The sequence below is a fragment of the Hyalella azteca genome, unplaced genomic scaffold, assembly GCF_000764305.2.
Source record: "Hyalella azteca isolate HAZT.00-mixed unplaced genomic scaffold, Hazt_2.0.2 contig6974, whole genome shotgun sequence".
NCBI classification, from domain to species: domain Eukaryota; kingdom Metazoa; phylum Arthropoda; class Malacostraca; order Amphipoda; family Hyalellidae; genus Hyalella; species Hyalella azteca.
Genome location: NW_025937113.1, coordinates 39,798 through 57,106, shown reverse-complemented (window position 1 = coordinate 57,106; position 17,309 = coordinate 39,798). Strand labels below are relative to the sequence as shown.

Here is a 17,309-nt window from a genome sequence, read left to right as displayed (position 1 = left end):
AAATTTTAAGTAAATTCTTATTCTAAAGCTATTTCTGTGGTGTGGGATGAGATTAGTCGTATATGGTGAATATTGCCAACTAAACTGAGGATTGTTGCTGCACGAAAGCGAAGCAATTATGCACGATTCTTTGAGTAAAATTCAGCAAATGGGCTACGAAATTCGAAAGTATGATATCTTTAACGATATGTCATATCATTGCAGTCTGGTATGTTGAATCAGGAGGTTCAATTAAAAATTTCAAAATGTTAGTGAATATGGTTTTTCTATTGTAAGGAAAGCTCCTTATCGTCATAACTGAAGCCATATACCCAGTGAAAAGCACTATTCTGTGATTGTATAATCAGATAATATTGAACTGCATTCTCATACCACTCCAGAGAGGAAAGNCCAAGGGATCTAAGAGAGGGGGAGTTCACCCTGGAGACCTTCAAGAGACAACTAGACGTGTTCCTGAGCACAATCCCAGATCGACCTCCCCTGCAACACTACCAGTGGCGAGAAGCAAGCAGCAGCATCGTTCATCAGGTGGCCCAAATGAGGGCGGATGAACGATAATCAGAGGCGGCGATCCATCGTGGCCTGGGACTTCTATGTCCCAAACAAATAATAAGGATACCAGGGATAAGCAGCAGGTGACATAACTTCGCCTCTTGTAGAACACTCACGGCGTGACGCTGTGGTGTAGCAGCAGGTCACATTCAGCAGCATTTCCCCGACTTGTTCAACGTAAGTAATGCCAAATAAAGTTTTGAAGCACAAAAATAACGCGATACGATTTCCACTTTTGAACATGGAATGCAAGATTTAACGGCCGTATAAACTGAATAAATATGGCATGTGTGAACAGCGCATAGTCCTCGCAGCGTTCATGTAGTCGGGGTTGGAGGGAGAGGTAGCGTGGTTACCCGCACACTGAACTCGTCACATTAAGAGAGGAGGTACTGCAACGTAACCTCGATGGTGCACTCACCGCAGTCATATCGTAGTTGTAGGACATCATCGCGAGCCACACGTTTCCCCCCGCGTACGTGGCTCCGACGGTGACGTTGGCTGCAGTGTTGGTGTAGGAAGGGTTGTTGATCAGTAACGCAGTGAAGGTGATCTCGATGGTGTTGTTAGTGAAGGGTCCAGCGCAATTGATGGCCGGGTTGTTCAGCACACTGCTGAAGTCAATGGTTGCTCGATCGTTCTGGAGCGAAAGAAAAGCAATGGTATGTTAATCTCTTGCAGACAGGGCAAAATATAAATGGCCATGTGGTCCACCTGAATCGCAAATATAATAAATGTATTGCGAGATTCAAATACAACAAATTTTAAGTAAATTCTTATTCTAAAGCTATTTTCTGTGATGTGGGATGAGATTAGTCGTATATGGTGAATATTGCCAACTAAACTGAGGATTGTTGCTGCACGAAAGCGAAGCAATTATGCACGATTCTTTGAGTAAAATTCAGCAAATGGGCTACGAAATTCGAAAGTATGATATCTTTAACGATATGTCATATCATTGCAGTCTGGTATGTTGAATCAGGAGGTTCAATTAAAAATTTCAAAATGTTAGTGAATATGGTTATTCTATTGTAAGGAAAGCTCCTTATCGTCATAACTGAAGCCATATACCCAGTGAAAAGCACCATTCTGTGATTGTATAATCAGATAATATTGAACTGCATTCTCATACCACTCCAGAGAGGAAAGCATTCTCCTTGATGTCGGGTGTGAAAGATGCCGCTGTAAGAGCGCCGCCCGTGCCACTCGTGATCAGGGAGCCGAACGCCGTAATTTGTAAGTTGCAGAGCGCGAAGGGCGTGATGCCCGACACGGCGTCCCTCACGAAGATATCGACCAGAAGGTCCATGGCTGTGGCTGAAGATTTTTTTCTTCAAGTTATTATTTCATTGTTGTTAAATTTTTTAATTTTTCATAATAATAAAAAATAATGGACAAATATAATAAAAGTTGGTGCTCACGCTCGTTTTCATACCTGTGTAAGAATAGCATCACCAGGTACTTTCCCTACTTTCTCATGAAAATGTTATTAGTTTAGGTGGGTAATTTCCTTGTGTACAGGGAAATTACCCTTGGGATTGGGTAAAAACTAAGGAAATTTAATTTGCTGAAGAGTGAAGGCATGATACTATAGGAATGTGTGACTGCGGGAGAGCTAGACAAAATTTTATTGGCTAAACAGTAGACAAAATTTCATTCTAAGGATCCCTAAATACATATCTACTTAATAAGAAATTAACATATGAGAAACAAAAAGCAACAGGAATGGAATGACAGCAAAACATTTAATCTAAAAATAAATGATCATATATTGCAGATACAACGGAAAAAGTAAGAGAATGCAATCTCGTTTGACCCAAAACACTTTAAGTCAAACACAGAATATTACAACACTTCTCTTTAACTTCACTTTTTGTTGTTGACTTTTTTGTTTGTTTATTTGTCTGTCTGCTACAAATCTTATAATCGATATTTGACACACTTCTACCTCTCCAATCGATCTCAAATTTTGCACTCTTGCGTAAAGTCGGAGACATTGCATGAATCAATTGACAGAATAAATAATTTTAAACATAAAAAATTGTAATATGAAAAAAATTGTAAAAATAATTTTGTCTGCGACAAAACTTATAATCGATATTTAACACACTTCTACCTCTCCAATCGATCTGAAATTTTGCGCACTTGCGTAAAGTCGGAGACAATGCACGAATCGATTGACAGAATAAATAATTTTGACAATTTAATTTTTTCATATATTAAAAAAAATTTTAATATTGATTTTTTAATATTTGAAAATAATATTAGGAATTCATTGTATATGTGCAACATATCGGAGGCACTGGATTCTTTACAAGTGTTGTTTTTAAAAAGTTATTTTTAAACGCATATTATTTACGAAGTCTGTTACTGGAAAGCTACTGTGACGATAAGCACTGCCAAGACTGTTTCCAGCCAACGATAACCAGCTTCGATAAACAGCACACTAAAGGACTTCTAATTAACAGCATATCGAAAAAGTGCTATTATGTAAATTCAGAGGACTCTAGCGGCTTTGGTTTCCTTGACAATAGTTACGAATAACAACGAAAATGGTTAATGTAAAAGAACAAAGAGGTACGTGACCGCGTTTTTGTGATGTACGTTTTTAGAAAAATTATTTGAAACACATTTTTCTAACCAATGCCATACAAAAATCCAACTAATAAATAATGATATACTTTTGAGAGAAATAAGTAATATTTAATGTATTTATTACTTCGAACTAGTGTACGCATCAGAGACAGTAATTTATATACAGCGCCCCGCGTATCATGAAATGTTTGATGAGGTTGCATGCATGATAACCCATACGGGGGATCGTACTGGTCTCAGCGAGCTTGGTCGCGATGATGAGGAGCTTGTTCTATATTCCAAAAAATCGAGTTTAGTTCAGTAAACTTTTGTACAATGGTGTGCAACGTATATCATGTTCTACACATTTCGTTGGTCTTACTGAGTTTAGGTATGATAATGCTGAGCTTGTACTTGATGGACTGGCCGGGTAGGAGTGCCGTGGTCGGGTCTAAACGCATCATAAGGTCATAAGGAAGTGTGATTGCGGGAAAGCTAGACAAAATTTGAATTGCTAACAGTAGACAAAATTTCATTTTAATGATCCCGGAAAGCATACCTACTTAATAAAAAATATATCTATTTAAAAAACAACATGGACGGAATTAAAGCAAAACACTTAATCTGGAAATAAATGATCATAAATTGAAGGTGCATCCGAAAATGTAAGAGAATGCAATCTTGTTCGATCCAAAACACTCCAAGTCAAACACAGGATATTATACGAAGTCTGTTACGGAAAACTCGGTGTTATGATGAGCGCTGCCAAGTTTCTAGCCAACGATAATCAGCTTCGATAAACAGCATGCGAAAGGACTTCTATTAACAGCATATTGGTAGAGTGCCATTAGGCGAATTATGCAAATTCATAGGACTTCAGCGGCTTTAGTTTCCGTGACTATAGTTACGAATAGCAATGAAAACGGTTAATGAAAAAGAACAGAACGGTTCGTGTCAGCGTGTTTGTGATGTACGTTTTTAGAAAAATTATTTGAATCTACACATTTCGTTGGTCTTACTGAGTTTAGGTATGATAATGCTGAGCTTGTACTTGATGGACTGGCCGGGTAGGAGTGCCGTGGTCGGGTCAGTGCCCACGACTGTCAGCGCAAAGTCGATAGCCGATGAACCGGTTCCTTTTGTCTGGTTTGTAAAAAGACATTCAAGCAGCAGGAACAACATTTTTTGTATATATCACTTATTCCTTTATTCAAAATATAATATTTATGTATCAAGAACAACTAGCACAAGTCAAGGAGCTCGAGCTCCTTGACTCAAGTAGTTTTGCTGATCTTTAAAATACTCCTAAATGTTTATTTCAGCGTTGGATGCGTGTCATTATAAATCTATACGTAAGTTTATAGCCTATATGGGAACGTAACCATAATACATGCCACACTACAACCAATTATCTTGGACCGAAAATTCCACTTGTAATTGTGTAATCCCAATGTATAACAAAACGGCGTTAAAAAAAAATTTAAAAACTGACATAAAATTGTATATTACAGAAAAAAACGAATTTCTTTCGAATTCTGAAACGAAATTTGATTATCTTTAAATGAGCGTTTGTACAGTTTTTTAATTTTAATTATTTAAGTTGAAAATTATTGTATTGAAGGCGGGTTGCCGTTGAAATTTTAAAGTCTTTTTAATTCAGGGCATGAAACGGATTCTTCGGGGGTAGACTCACCTCAACTCACTATATTTTGAAAACTTATTAGGATACATAAAAAACAGACAAATATTCTCCATAAAACTCCAACCCATATTTTTTTAGAGCACGTAATTTTTGTGCTGAAATGCATACGAAAATAATGGAATTTGAGAGCCCATTATTTAATAACTGTAGGGAAGATTATTGTGTTGAACGAATGTATGTAAGGCAAAACTTACATCTCGCTTCGACCTGGACACAGTCTTCGATGTGCTGGGCTGTTGAAGAGAACAATAAATTTATTCACATCACAATATTTTCACACAAGTTCGATTTGTGAGTAGAGAATTCATTAGAAAAAATGTTCAATGAGTCGAACTATTCCTTCGGATGACGTTGGTAGATAGAAAAAGTTTTAGAAGGTCATTTTAGTAAATTCATGAAAGGAAACTTTCGTCATTCAATAAATCGTAATTTTTCGGCAAACTTGATTACTTATGAGAGGCGATATGGTAGATTGGATACAGAAAAATGTAGTTAGTTTTAAAATATGATGCGAGGCCTTCTAATGGTGCCATGAAATTTTATTTCTGCTCCTCATTCCTCCAAAAAGTTTTTCAGTAATGATATTTTTAATAATTTCGAATATTTCAAGACAAGACATTATATTATTAAATTTAGAGAACAGCGAAAATTTTCCTGTTGTAAAATATGTTAGTAAAACGAAAAATCTTCAGGTACTTTATGGAAAAGTACTCATAAGCATTCAGAACTTAATCTACAGATTATCACCATAAGCCTTCAATACTGCACCAGTCACCTGGCCAAGTATGAGCCCCAATACTGCACCAGTCACCTGGCCAAGNCCTCGTGACGAAGCTCATCCAACATTGATTCATCACTGGTAAACACCAGGTCTAGTATATTATAATGCACCAGTCACCTGGCCAAGTTATGAGCCCCCAATACTGCAGCAGTCACCTGGCCAAGTTATGAGCCCCCAATACTGCAGCAGTCACCTGGCCAAGTTATGAGCCTGCAATACTGCACCAGTCACCTGGCCAAGTTATGAGCCCCCAGTAATGTACCAGTCACCTGGCCAAGTTATGAGCCCCCAGTAATGTACCAGTCACCTGGCCAAGCTATGAGCCCCCAATATACTGCACCAGTCACCTGGCCGAGTTATGAGCCTGCAATACTGCACCAGTCACCTGGCCAAGTTATGAGTTATGAGTTATGAGCCCCAATACTGCACCAGTCACCTGGGGTCCAGCAGCAGGGATCACCTGGCTCAAAGGCACCGGGTGGTCGTGGTGCAGGAAGGCGCTCTCGGAGGTGTCGCCCTCAGCGGCGTGGGGCGGCGCGCTCTGCATCACTTCCACCGTCAGGTTCAGGACCAGCGCTCCTGAGGCCAGCGACGGCTTGTACGCTGTACCGATAAATTGTTAAACCACTGCTCAGATATTAAGCCATGCTGATATTAAAACATTAATAAGTGTATTCATCACATGCTTCAGACCAGATAATTTGGATCATTACAACGGATCGCTCTCTCTGAAGTGCTCGTAAAGGAAATGATTGCGTTGCTTTGCCGGCTTTAAAAATTTTGAATCGGGGAATTGTTCTGCAGAGTGAAAAGCTAAGGGAAGGAACGCAGTCGGATGCTATTTATCTAGAGAATTGTGAAAGAAAACTCTGTTATTTGGGCGCCAAAGCCGGAACAAAATTTAGCAGAATTAGAAAGTGAGGGAATTGGCTAAATCGAATTTATTATTATATGTCATGAAACTGCGTTAGTTGGTTGTCGAATTAGATGATATGCATTAACAATTTTTTTGTTGGACAATCAATATTATTCACATCAGAAGATATTTTTTCAATCTTAAGGGAAATGACTGGTCTGAATTCATACCAGCATTTTGGGTGCATTTAACTACTGAAGTCTGAATAAAAATATGTGTGCTGAACACGTCAAATTAATGAAAATAAAAAGTAATTCATATATAACGATTATCTAGAGGTTAAAAAAATACTCGATCATTGATATATTATAACGAAAATAATAAGAATTTGATGCAAACAAATCATCAGGACGCACGCTGGATTTGCAGCTGTAGGTAGTACGTTTCTCCGGGCTCCAGCAGGGCCGAGTCTTTGATCAGGACGTCGCCCGTCACTGGGTCCATTTTGAACGGGTTTTCATCGGCAGATGAGAACGGGCGCATCAACTTCAGAGGCCCGTACTCTATTGCTCCGCACGGGCACTCGGTGAACAGATTTGTGCGCGCGATATTAGTGCAGCTGATCGTTTGGTCGTCGTCCGTTGCGTTCACTTGGTACACCGAACCTGCCGTGGAGACCGAAGGTTTCACTGCACCGTACATATTATTTGTACTCTTCCTTCATTTAACCTCCTCATCGATTAACAGCAACAAATTTTAAAAGATGTATACGACGGACTCCAAGTTAACGTGTCAACAGTTCAATATAATTAGTTTCATTCTATAAGCTGCTTAATAGATATGTATTGATGCTCATTGTGGATCAGCTAGCAAGTTTGCAGCGATCGTTCATTTATAGGGGTTTCTATCACGGAAAAGATGCTTGATATATTGCTAATATATTCAGCAGCTGTATAACAGTTATATAAAGTCAGTAGTTTTACTTTTATTTGTGTGTTTACCGATCGTAGTAGCCCAGTATAAAGTAGACGTAAACGAGCGACTACCTAAGATCGTGAGGTTTAATGAGACCAGCACGTGCGATCGATCGCTATGTAGACGCATGTTAACGAGCAACAGTAATAAATAAATAGACTTAAATTAAAGACTGTTATCGATCACTCAGTAGATATTGAATAGCGACTGGTGTAATCATTAAAAATATACTAGCGTAGCGTACATCAATAAGTCTGAATATAATAAATCTAAATGAAAGAACTGCCTCTGGAAAATTGTTTCATCAAATTTCATTACATGCTACTCCATTTCACTCTAGCTTACTCCATTTAACTTTAGTTCATTCCATCTCACTCCATTTAATAAATTTTACTCTATTAAATTTAAATTTAACCCCCCCATTCACTACCTTCACTCTAATTCATTCCATGTTGCTCTTTTCACTCGCTCGTTTCTTCACTTTCGATCAGTTTTTATAAATGAGAGCATCATTCTCTCTACATAAAGCCATGCAAACTGGGGTTTGTGACTTTTAGCGAAGGTTGAATTGCCTAAATTATAACGCGTGCCTACAAAAGACAAGACCACATTGATATTAGGCTTTGCATATAACCACAGAACGGCTTACTTAAGAAACTTATTTCGGCCCATTATAAGAACCATATGTTTCCTTAGTTTACAACCAAATGCTGGCTTGGTTAAGAACCATATGTTGCCTCAGTATAGAATAAAATGCTGGCTTGGCTAAAAAACCATATGTTTTCATGGCTTAGAACCAAATGCTGGCTTGGTTAAGAACGATATGTTGTCTTACTTTAGAACCATAATATTATAAGAATATTATAAGAACATGCGCTTGAGTCACAGGGACATGCGAATAAGTGTTTTATGTTGGCCTTGGCAGGGCAGCCCTGAGAATATTATAAGAACATGCGCTTGAGACACAAGGACATACGATTAAGTGTTTTATGTTGGTCTTGGCAGGGCAGCCCTGAGAATATTATAACAACATGCGCTTGAGACACAAGGACATACGATTAAGTGTTTTATGTTGGTCTTGGCAGGGCAGCCCTGAGAATATTATAACAACATGCGCTTGAGACACAAGGACATACGATTAAGTGTTTTATGTTGGTCTTGGCAGGGCAGCCCTGAGAATATTATAACAACATGCGCTTGAGACACAAGGACATACGATTAAGTGTTTTATGTTGGTCTTGGCAGGGCAGCCCTGAGAATATTATAACAACATGCGCTTGAGACACAAGGACATACGATTAAGTGTTTTATGTTGGTCTTGGCAGGGCAGCCCTGAGAATATTATAACAACATGCGCTTGAGACACAAGGACATACGATTAAGTGTTTTATGTTGGTCTTGGCAGGGCAGCCCTGAGAATATTATAACAACATGCGCTTGAGACACAAGGACATACGATTAAGTGTTTTATGTTGGTCTTGGCAGGGCAGCCCTGAGAATATTATAACAACATGCGCTTGAGACACAAGGACATACGATTAAGTGTTTTATGTTGGTCTTGGCAGGGCAGCCCTGAGAATATTATAACAACATGCGCTTGAGACACAAGGACATACGATTAAGTGTTTTATGTTGGTCTTGGCAGGGCAGCCCTGANTCACAAATCAAGAGCTTTCAACGCCTTCACAAATCAACGCACCTGAATGGTCGGGGGAGATTTTGATGAAGACATCGGATGCTTCCTGCAGCATAATTGGGTATCTGTCCACTGCAAGCAGAGAGGATATCTTTCAGCATTATTGTTTCTGTGGTAAACTTATGTGTATCGGCCTACTATAAGCAGAGAGGATATCATAATCATTATGATTTTCTGAAGCAAAATTTCAACAGAGTTTCATTTAATATATACGATTCAATTATATTGAAATAGAATCATACACAAAAATGTCCCAAGAACTATTATTGGACTTAAGTTGCATGATTAAACTTGATTAAGTTGCAGGCACAAATAAAGATATGATATGACTTGAATTGTATGATGCATGTAGCTTTTTTTCAATAGATACAGGCACAAATAAAGATATGATTTGACTTGAATTATTTTATATATGATGGACGTAGATTTTATCTCCACAAACTGACCGTAGTCGTCGCAGGTGTCGCCGCTGTAGCAGGGCAGGCAGACGCAGCCTCTACGCGCGCCGCACTGAGAGTTCTCCCCACACTGCCATGTACTGCAGTGTGGATTAATTCAAACGCAATTAATGTAAGTATATAGGCAGTACAAATGTCTTCAAGCTACAAGTCTTCAGGGCCGGAATATACAGTGGAAAATGTACCGATCTTCGCACACTTGTCAATGAAATGCGACAAAATCTTACATCTCCCGTCACACGTCTCACAATTACAAGACGTTAATGCTGAAACGCTAAGCTTGTATATGTTTCAAGTTTGTATAAGTTTTATAATATATATTTTTACAAACGTGAAAATTACTAATTATTTTGAATCAACATATCACGATAACTTACTATTTACTTACTGCTTAAATTTGTTCACATTGCTGTTCTGTCATCTTATTAAAATATGTATAAGCTTACTTACACCAAACACGAGTCATCCTTGCAGTCTCGTGGCCTGTGCTGACACTCTCTCGCCGCAGCTGCAAATGAACATACGTAGCTTAAAATGGATATATTGTATATATTTTGAACATATTTACTTGAACCTCATAGGAAAAATTTGAGATGCCTCCATCATAGACATTGCAATTAGGTTAGGTGCTGATGGAAAAGTGGTACCGCTACAATAGAACACAGGTTTCAAGAAATTCATCAGAATCAATCCCCGATGGTTCTGTGATTACATTAAATTTTGTTTTTCATGATTGCACGATAATCAATCGCGATGTTATTGGAAAGTCTTACGAACTATTAATTTGCTTCTCTCAGAGATATATTTATTCCAATATATTTCGTGTTTCATTAAAATGTCAAAGTATTATGTCATTCATAGTTTTAATCGCGCAATGTCAGTTAAATGATGGGTAATATTCACACACTACAAGACATGTTTCAGTCGCGTAGATAAACATGAGGCTCATTTACAATGCCCTTCCCTCCCCTCTGGTATAAGTGAGGCACAATATATGAAGTCACCCACAATGCAGGAGCGACCACGCCTTATATTTAGATAAATCATCGTGTGTGTGCATTACGAAGCCACTGGCGGCAGCTAGTCGTCATATAATTTAATCTGTTAAACCATTGAGCATTATTCGGCAAGCGGACACGTCTTTGTGCGCTCTACACGCACATTGTATCGGCCAAGTATTAGGTAGTGTCCTACCGATGAAGCGTTTCCGCTGTAGGTCACGCAACAAAACGCTAGGTGCGTGATCTGTTTTGTGTTCCGCGTGGGATTGGATTGTTTGTATCTAAGGGAAACTAGAAGTTAATCACGGATTTTGAAAAATATTTGCCACCCTTGACAATTATTTGCGTTCTTTCGCTAACTTATTTCGTTGAATGTGAAAGGCATTTGCTCATTAATCTATATAGCGTCGGGATTTTCGACAGTGACAATGAATGTTCTTTGAATTATAGAATTTAAAAATAAATATTATATCTTATTTTATTGTATAAAATAAGATAATAAAAATTATCTTATTTTAATGCATGAAGGTCCTATCTAAAGATAATAAGACCATATGAGGGTCTAGTTATCTTCGTCAAACTAAAAATCAGCTTTAGACGGAGTAACATCTGGACGAGATCAGGTTCTGTAATAAACGTAGTGATATCCTACAAATGGCTCAAAACTGTCGCGAACAAATAGGTCAGGAAGGCAATTGCACAGAGGATTCGTGGTTCATATATACAGTCTACTGTAGGTAAAACTAATCTCAGATTAAAGATAAAATCAATTTCTAAATAAGCGAGAATGTCTTCTTTAATGTTAGATTATATAACTTAAGTCTTAATTCTCTGTACAAATTTCTTACCGAGAGAGGCGGCCATGAGAAGGAGCAGCCCTAGACTGCGTTGTCGTCTGAGTTTCATGACGTAGGAACTTCCAAAACTTCAGCTCGAAATTTACGAGTCTAAATTTCGTGCTGAATTCAGCGAGAATGATTACAAATTTTTCGGTAAAAGTTCTGTTTACATTTTTTCTTGAAATTTAATTTGACTGAACTGATGAGCTCAGTAAGGTATTAAAATTGAGGATAATGATGCTCCACGTTACTTAAATAAGGACTGGGAAATCTATAGGTTATCTTCGGTTTATCTGGAAAGACCTGCAAAGAGGAAGCAAAGTCTGTTAGCAAACCTTAAACGTTATGTTCGTCTACAAATATTATGTCGAGTCATCCTTCACTAAGTAGGCGTTAATATTTCTCGTCCTCAAGTAAATCTTAAAGTCACAAATTACTGTGCGTCATGCAGTATACTGATAAATGATTTCCGTGTAGCAATAGGACAGAATTTTAGCGGGTGGGCACTGTGCAAATGGCGCGCATAGGATGTGTGGGCTTGTAGTAAGAGGTACTGCAATAGAATGTGTGGGCTTGTAGTAAGAGGTACTGCAATAGAATGTGTGGGCTTGTAGTAAGAGGTACTGCAATAGAATGTGTGGGTTTGTAGTAAGAGGTACTGCAATAGAATGTGTGGGTTTGTAGTAAGAGGTACTGCAATAAAATGTGTGGGGCTTGTAGGAAGAGGTACTGCAGTATATCAGCTATGAGCAAATTTACCATCAAAAACAACAAAACGCACTGGGGCAAAAACTGTTCTTTTTCGATACATTTAAAATAGAGGACTTTGAACGATCTACGTATGCAAAAAAATTAGCACAATAACTTTGACATAAATTGAATTAGATCCCAATTAGGGGATATAATAGCAATTGTGTGAGCACTGAATGTATGCAACTATAGCAGCGTCGACAGCAGCGTTTTCTATGAGTGGTCACACATATTTCATGATCGCCTTGTCTCAAGTCTCAAAATATCAAATCATGAATTCCGTTGCTAATTTTTGAGCTGCAAGAATTTTGAAAAGAGATTTCAGCAAAAATTTTCATTTAATTCATTTCATGTTTTGGCGGGCTATTTGAATTTGTTTTTCTTCCAAAGAAAATTGTGCAAAAAATCCGTAACAATTTTTTGGGCAAAACACGCCTTCTTCAATTTTTACTGACAAACCTAAAAATAGGACTTTCGATCAATTAATTGATAAAATAGTGGAATCACGCTCGAATAGCACTAGGACACACACACTCAAGCGTACACAAGGGGAACAAAAAATGCATTAAATACTTTATGGAAAATAAAATCGCTGCACTTTAGATGAAGAGACAATACCATGTCGGAGACATAGTTCCAACAAATTATTTAATATCAATAATTTGTTGAAATTGCCTTCACTTACTAACATAAATGCTACCTTCGTTGATTTATAGAAAACGCTCGCGATTAATATATATCGAAATTCTTGACCAAATAACTAAAATATTTTCGTGCATTTTAATATATATCATCGAATTCAATTTCAAAACTTGAAATTCAAATGACTTTCCTCCAAAAATATCTCATAAAATCAAGATTATGGCTAACAGCATCAAAAATTACATGGTATGCCTGAAAAAGATAATAACCATTATTATATAAGTTACAAACCTTGAAAGTTGCTGAGGCGGAGGACCAAACAAGCCAACATAACAAGACGGCCTCCTCTGCTGCACTGAGCCGCGCTCGGCGGCCGAGGCGGGCTAGCGGACGGCGGTGGCCTGTTGTCGCTATAGCAGTCCCCCGCCCAAACATGGTAGCCAGGATACCTGCACCTCATACACTCAACACAAACCAACACACATGGAATTTATATAAAAACATTCATACAAGGAACAATGCTAACCTGGATGCATTCACGTTGAATATTAGAGCTCCATACGTTATAACTGCAATCCATGACAGTATTATCTTGGAAAACTCAAATAGTGTTAGTGTTTAGAATTAGCGCTCAAGTTTATTAATAACTCGTTATTCACTCAAACATTTCTGATCAATAATATTTAGACTCACGAAATAGCCATTGAAATCTGTCGTCGTTTATGGTTCCTTAGAATAAATGAAAACTTGCTGTTATATTATTATGTCGAAGACAATATTTTGTCGGAGACAATATCATGTCGGAGACAATATCATGTCGGAGACAATATCATGTCGGAGACATAGTTCAAGTCTATGTCGTTAACTAGCTGCACCAACTCCAAGACTTGCAAGGTCGGGTGAAGAAAAATTCGTCAATTAGAAATGTCCATGAGTCTCGTGTCACACATTGATTGAGGCCCTTCTGAATTATTGGAAATTCTTCAACCATTATAAACGCTTCCATATGCATCGCGTGTAATATTCATACTATCCTAGTTACATAGCGGCCAAATGTAACTTTAGTTCTCCAATAAATGTGTTGATCAGAGTCAGTCAAGCCAGGAAAATATGAAGGGAGAATCTTTTACTTTCTAAACACTTTCGAGTAGGACTGCGTGAGTAATACCCTAGTAATACCCTGACTGTGGTGAGTGAGTAGCCACTGACTGTACGTAACACTTAGCTCCAGGCTGTAGTAGTACGACAATATTGTTGACGGCTTGGTGGTGAAGAATTAGCCATTTATACCGCCTGCACTCAGCAATACTTTTCTAGCCGGGATGGAACACGTGTAGAGAGAGTAGAACTAAAGCAGCATTGATGTAAGACTGGAAAGAAGGGATGATGAATGTTGGGTCCAATTTATTTCCCTTTGAAATATGAGATTGAGTAAATGGGAACGTAAGTGTCATGTAATAATACGTAAATGTGAGTGACGTGAGACATGGGCTTACCCCGATCATAATAGACCAAGAGAGGAATGGCTGATGACAGTACAGGGAGTAACAGGGACCGGGTGGAATGTCAAAAAATGGAAGAAATAATAATAAGTGAAATTTTGCAGCATAAGGGTATGAAAGCTAGGAATGAAAAGAAAAAAATGACCTGAGATTGTACAAGATGAAAGAGATGGCAAAGTATGAGTGCATTCATGATGGCAGTAGAGGTGGGTAATAATTATAATTATAATAATAATAATAATAATGATAATAATAATACTAATAATAATAAATTTATATTATATAATATATGTTAATTAATTACTTTACCCTTAATACCTAATCAAATTAAATAAAAATTATAATAATAATAATAAAAGTAATTATTATTATTAATATTATTATTATTAGTTCCTCGTCCCGGTGTTTATTATATTATAATAATATAATAAAGATTATTATTATTATCTATTAAATTAAATTTATTTAATATCCATGTTGAGCTTATCATATAATTAAATAATAAATCATATATGTAATTTAATATAATAAAAATATATCATTTCAAAGACTATGGGTATATTATATATACTGTCACCATTTCGACCATCAATGAACGCATGGAACTAAAACAAAGCTTAATATAAAGGAAAAGCTGGAGAGGTGACGGAATTACCTACGATGTCAGAATATACCACGTTTACCCTACTGTTGCCGGTCTAATTAACTTATAGGACTCAAAAATGAACTTGAGGAAGAGTCTAAAAAACTCTCTGCTTTGCCACTATGCCCACTTGTAGTGGAACATGTGCTTGTTCCACTCTTATTGTACTAATTGTAGCATGATGAGTGTGCTGCCGCTGCTGCTGTTCTGCTTAAATTGACTGCAATTGGAGACGGAGTGCACAATGCAGGATAGGGTAAACGCGGTATATTCCGTCACATTAAGGATGCATCGAGAAATGAAAAACTATAAAAAAATAACCGTATGCGTTACTCAAGTTCTGTTTTTTTTGCGTCTTTTGGACTGAAATTTGACAGTACTGTCTGAGTGTCAATGCTCATAACCTTGCCACAGCACTTAGTTGTCAGCCTTCAATAGAAATATTGTTGCCAGTCATCCATTCTACAAACAAAATTAAACCACATCTTTTGATGTACTGTAAAATGGGGTACCTTAGACATATTTTTTTTAAATGCCATTTTTTACTAGCTAAATTAAACTTAAATTGAAATATGCAAAATACAGGTCTATACTCTAACTTCACTCACCATAAATTGCTGGCTCCTGCCTCTCATAGTTTTTATGTAATTCCAAAAAAATTATAACTCAGTAGGTACTCACTGCAGTGAGTGACAGAGCGCATTTTCTCATCGACAAAAACTTGAGGTCACAAACAGACGGACAGACAGATGGACAGACAGACATGGCAAGCACAATAGTGCATTTTTTCCATAAATGAGAAAATGCGCTGAAAAGTGATGATCTTTGTTACCACAGCTCTTGGGGTATCTTAGACCGAGTGGTAAAATCAATTACCTACATGGATAGGAAGAATGTTGACGTTTATGCCGCTGTATTTAGTTTTGCAATATTCCAATTAGTTTTGCTACTATAATAGTTTTACGCCGTGTCAGAGGACTGTCCCAAGTAGCCCCGGTTGATGGTAATTCTATTAAAGGGCTGCAATTAGAAAACCTCTGGTTTTGAATGCAAATGCTCCAAAGCCTTTGGTGGTGTAGAAACCCTTAGAATTTGTTCCTTGAGCAGCGGAAAATGCAATTTTCTGACAAATCATTGTTTACCTTATTTCTAACCTATGGCCAAGTTTATGTTGGAGACACCCAAAATGTCATTTTATCCCAGCTACCCCCTTATAACCATAAAACATCTTTGGATGATGATCTGGGGTGCTATTTCTTGGAAATCTGGTGCACAAATAATTTCTCTTCATGGAAGAATCACCATGACTGTCCTAAAATTAAGAATTTTGGAGGACCAAGTTCATCCAATGGTTCAAGCACTATTTCTGGAGGGAAATTCCCCAATCCATACAGCCAGACTTTAAAAAAACAGTACAAAGAATATTCTAATGAAAATGAGCATCTCATTTGGCCACCACAGTCACCAGACTTAAATATTATTGAGCATTTATGGTCGATTTTAGAAATTAAAGTCAGAAGTTGGTCCTTGCTACCATTGTTTATAAAAGAGCTGGCAGGAGTTTTAGCTGTATAATGGGTTAAATTCCTTTGGAAATGATTCACAATTCGTATGAATCAATATCTTCAAGAAACGAGTCTTCACACAAGGCAATAAAACCAATTCAAAAAGAATATATTCAAAACAGGCGTACCACAAGGCGGAGTCCTATCACCCACACTGTTCAACATGTACGTTTCAGATATAACCCTCGCCACCAATATTAAAATGATTACATAATACATATGCAGATGACATAACAATCTTATCCTCCCACAAAGACTTTAACACTGCTGCACAAACCCTTCTTCCATGCCTACAAACCATACACACATGGACTACAGAAAACCAACTACAACTCAATGCAACAAAAAGCACTACCACTCTTTTCACACCTGACCCAGCCAAATATAGTACACAACTCAATATCAATTAGACACTCATTCCAACAGTATGCAACCCTAAAATACTTAGACTTGACTTTGCCTCAAAGATCACATTCAGCACACACATTAGCAAAACTTGCAACAAAACAAATAACACCATCAAAATAATCAAATCACTTACAGCCACACAATGGGGAAAATAAAAAGAACTACTCACAACCACATTTCCAAACAATCATGCATTCAATCCTTGAATACAAACTCATCCTGGTCACCAATTATATCACCCATGCACATGAACAAACTCCAAACAGTCCAGAACCAGCACTCAGGATAGTTCCAGTCCAGACCAGCAACAGTCCAGAACCAGCACTCACTTGTTACCAGCCAGCACTCAGGATAGCCACAGGCTG

At 37.6% G+C, this 17,309-nt stretch overlaps 2 protein-coding genes across 2 annotated transcripts; both read right to left on the bottom strand.

Annotated features, from left to right (window-relative positions):
• Window positions 1–79: 79 nt before the first annotated feature.
• On the bottom strand, window positions 80–3,565 carry LOC125178092. Its single transcript, XM_047881076.1, has 4 exons — window positions 3,509–3,565; window positions 1,685–1,869; window positions 974–1,192; window positions 80–97 (listed from the first exon to the last, which is right to left on the bottom strand). The coding sequence occupies exons 2-4, from the start codon at window positions 1,859–1,861 to the stop codon at window positions 80–82; spliced, it is 414 nt and encodes a 137-aa protein (XP_047737032.1). The 5' UTR covers window positions 1,862–1,869; window positions 3,509–3,565.
• A 2,438-nt stretch (window positions 3,566–6,003) lies between these two features.
• LOC125178093 lies at window positions 6,004–13,178 on the bottom strand. Its single transcript, XM_047881078.1, has 7 exons — window positions 13,118–13,178; window positions 11,444–11,737; window positions 10,045–10,102; window positions 9,583–9,674; window positions 9,140–9,208; window positions 6,882–7,130; window positions 6,004–6,212 (listed from the first exon to the last, which is right to left on the bottom strand). Exons 2-7 carry the CDS (start codon window positions 11,499–11,501, stop codon window positions 6,004–6,006), a joined length of 735 nt encoding a protein of 244 aa, XP_047737034.1. The 5' UTR covers window positions 11,502–11,737; window positions 13,118–13,178.
• Between the last annotated feature and the right edge of the window lie 4,131 nt (window positions 13,179–17,309).

Excerpts from the sequence above, each read along its gene's own strand:
- LOC125178093 (XM_047881078.1), bottom strand. The coding sequence starts at position 11,501 with ATGAAACTCAGACGACAACGCAGTCTAGGGCTGCTCCTTCTCATGGCC. Across the intron at positions 10,103-11,443 it reads TCTCATGGCCGCCTCTCTCG|CTGCGGCGAGAGAGTGTCAG; the intron begins GTAAGAAATTTG and ends GTTCATTTGCAG. Across the intron at positions 6,213-6,881 it reads CCTACAGCTGCAAATCCAGC|CGTACAAGCCGTCGCTGGCC; the intron begins GTGCGTCCTGAT and ends TTATCGGTACAG.
- LOC125178092 (XM_047881076.1), bottom strand. The coding sequence starts at position 1,861 with ATGGACCTTCTGGTCGATATCTTCGTGAGGGACGCCGTGTCGGGCATC. Across the intron at positions 1,193-1,684 it reads ATGCTTTCCTCTCTGGAGTG|AACGATCGAGCAACCATTGA; the intron begins GTATGAGAATGC and ends CTTTCGCTCCAG.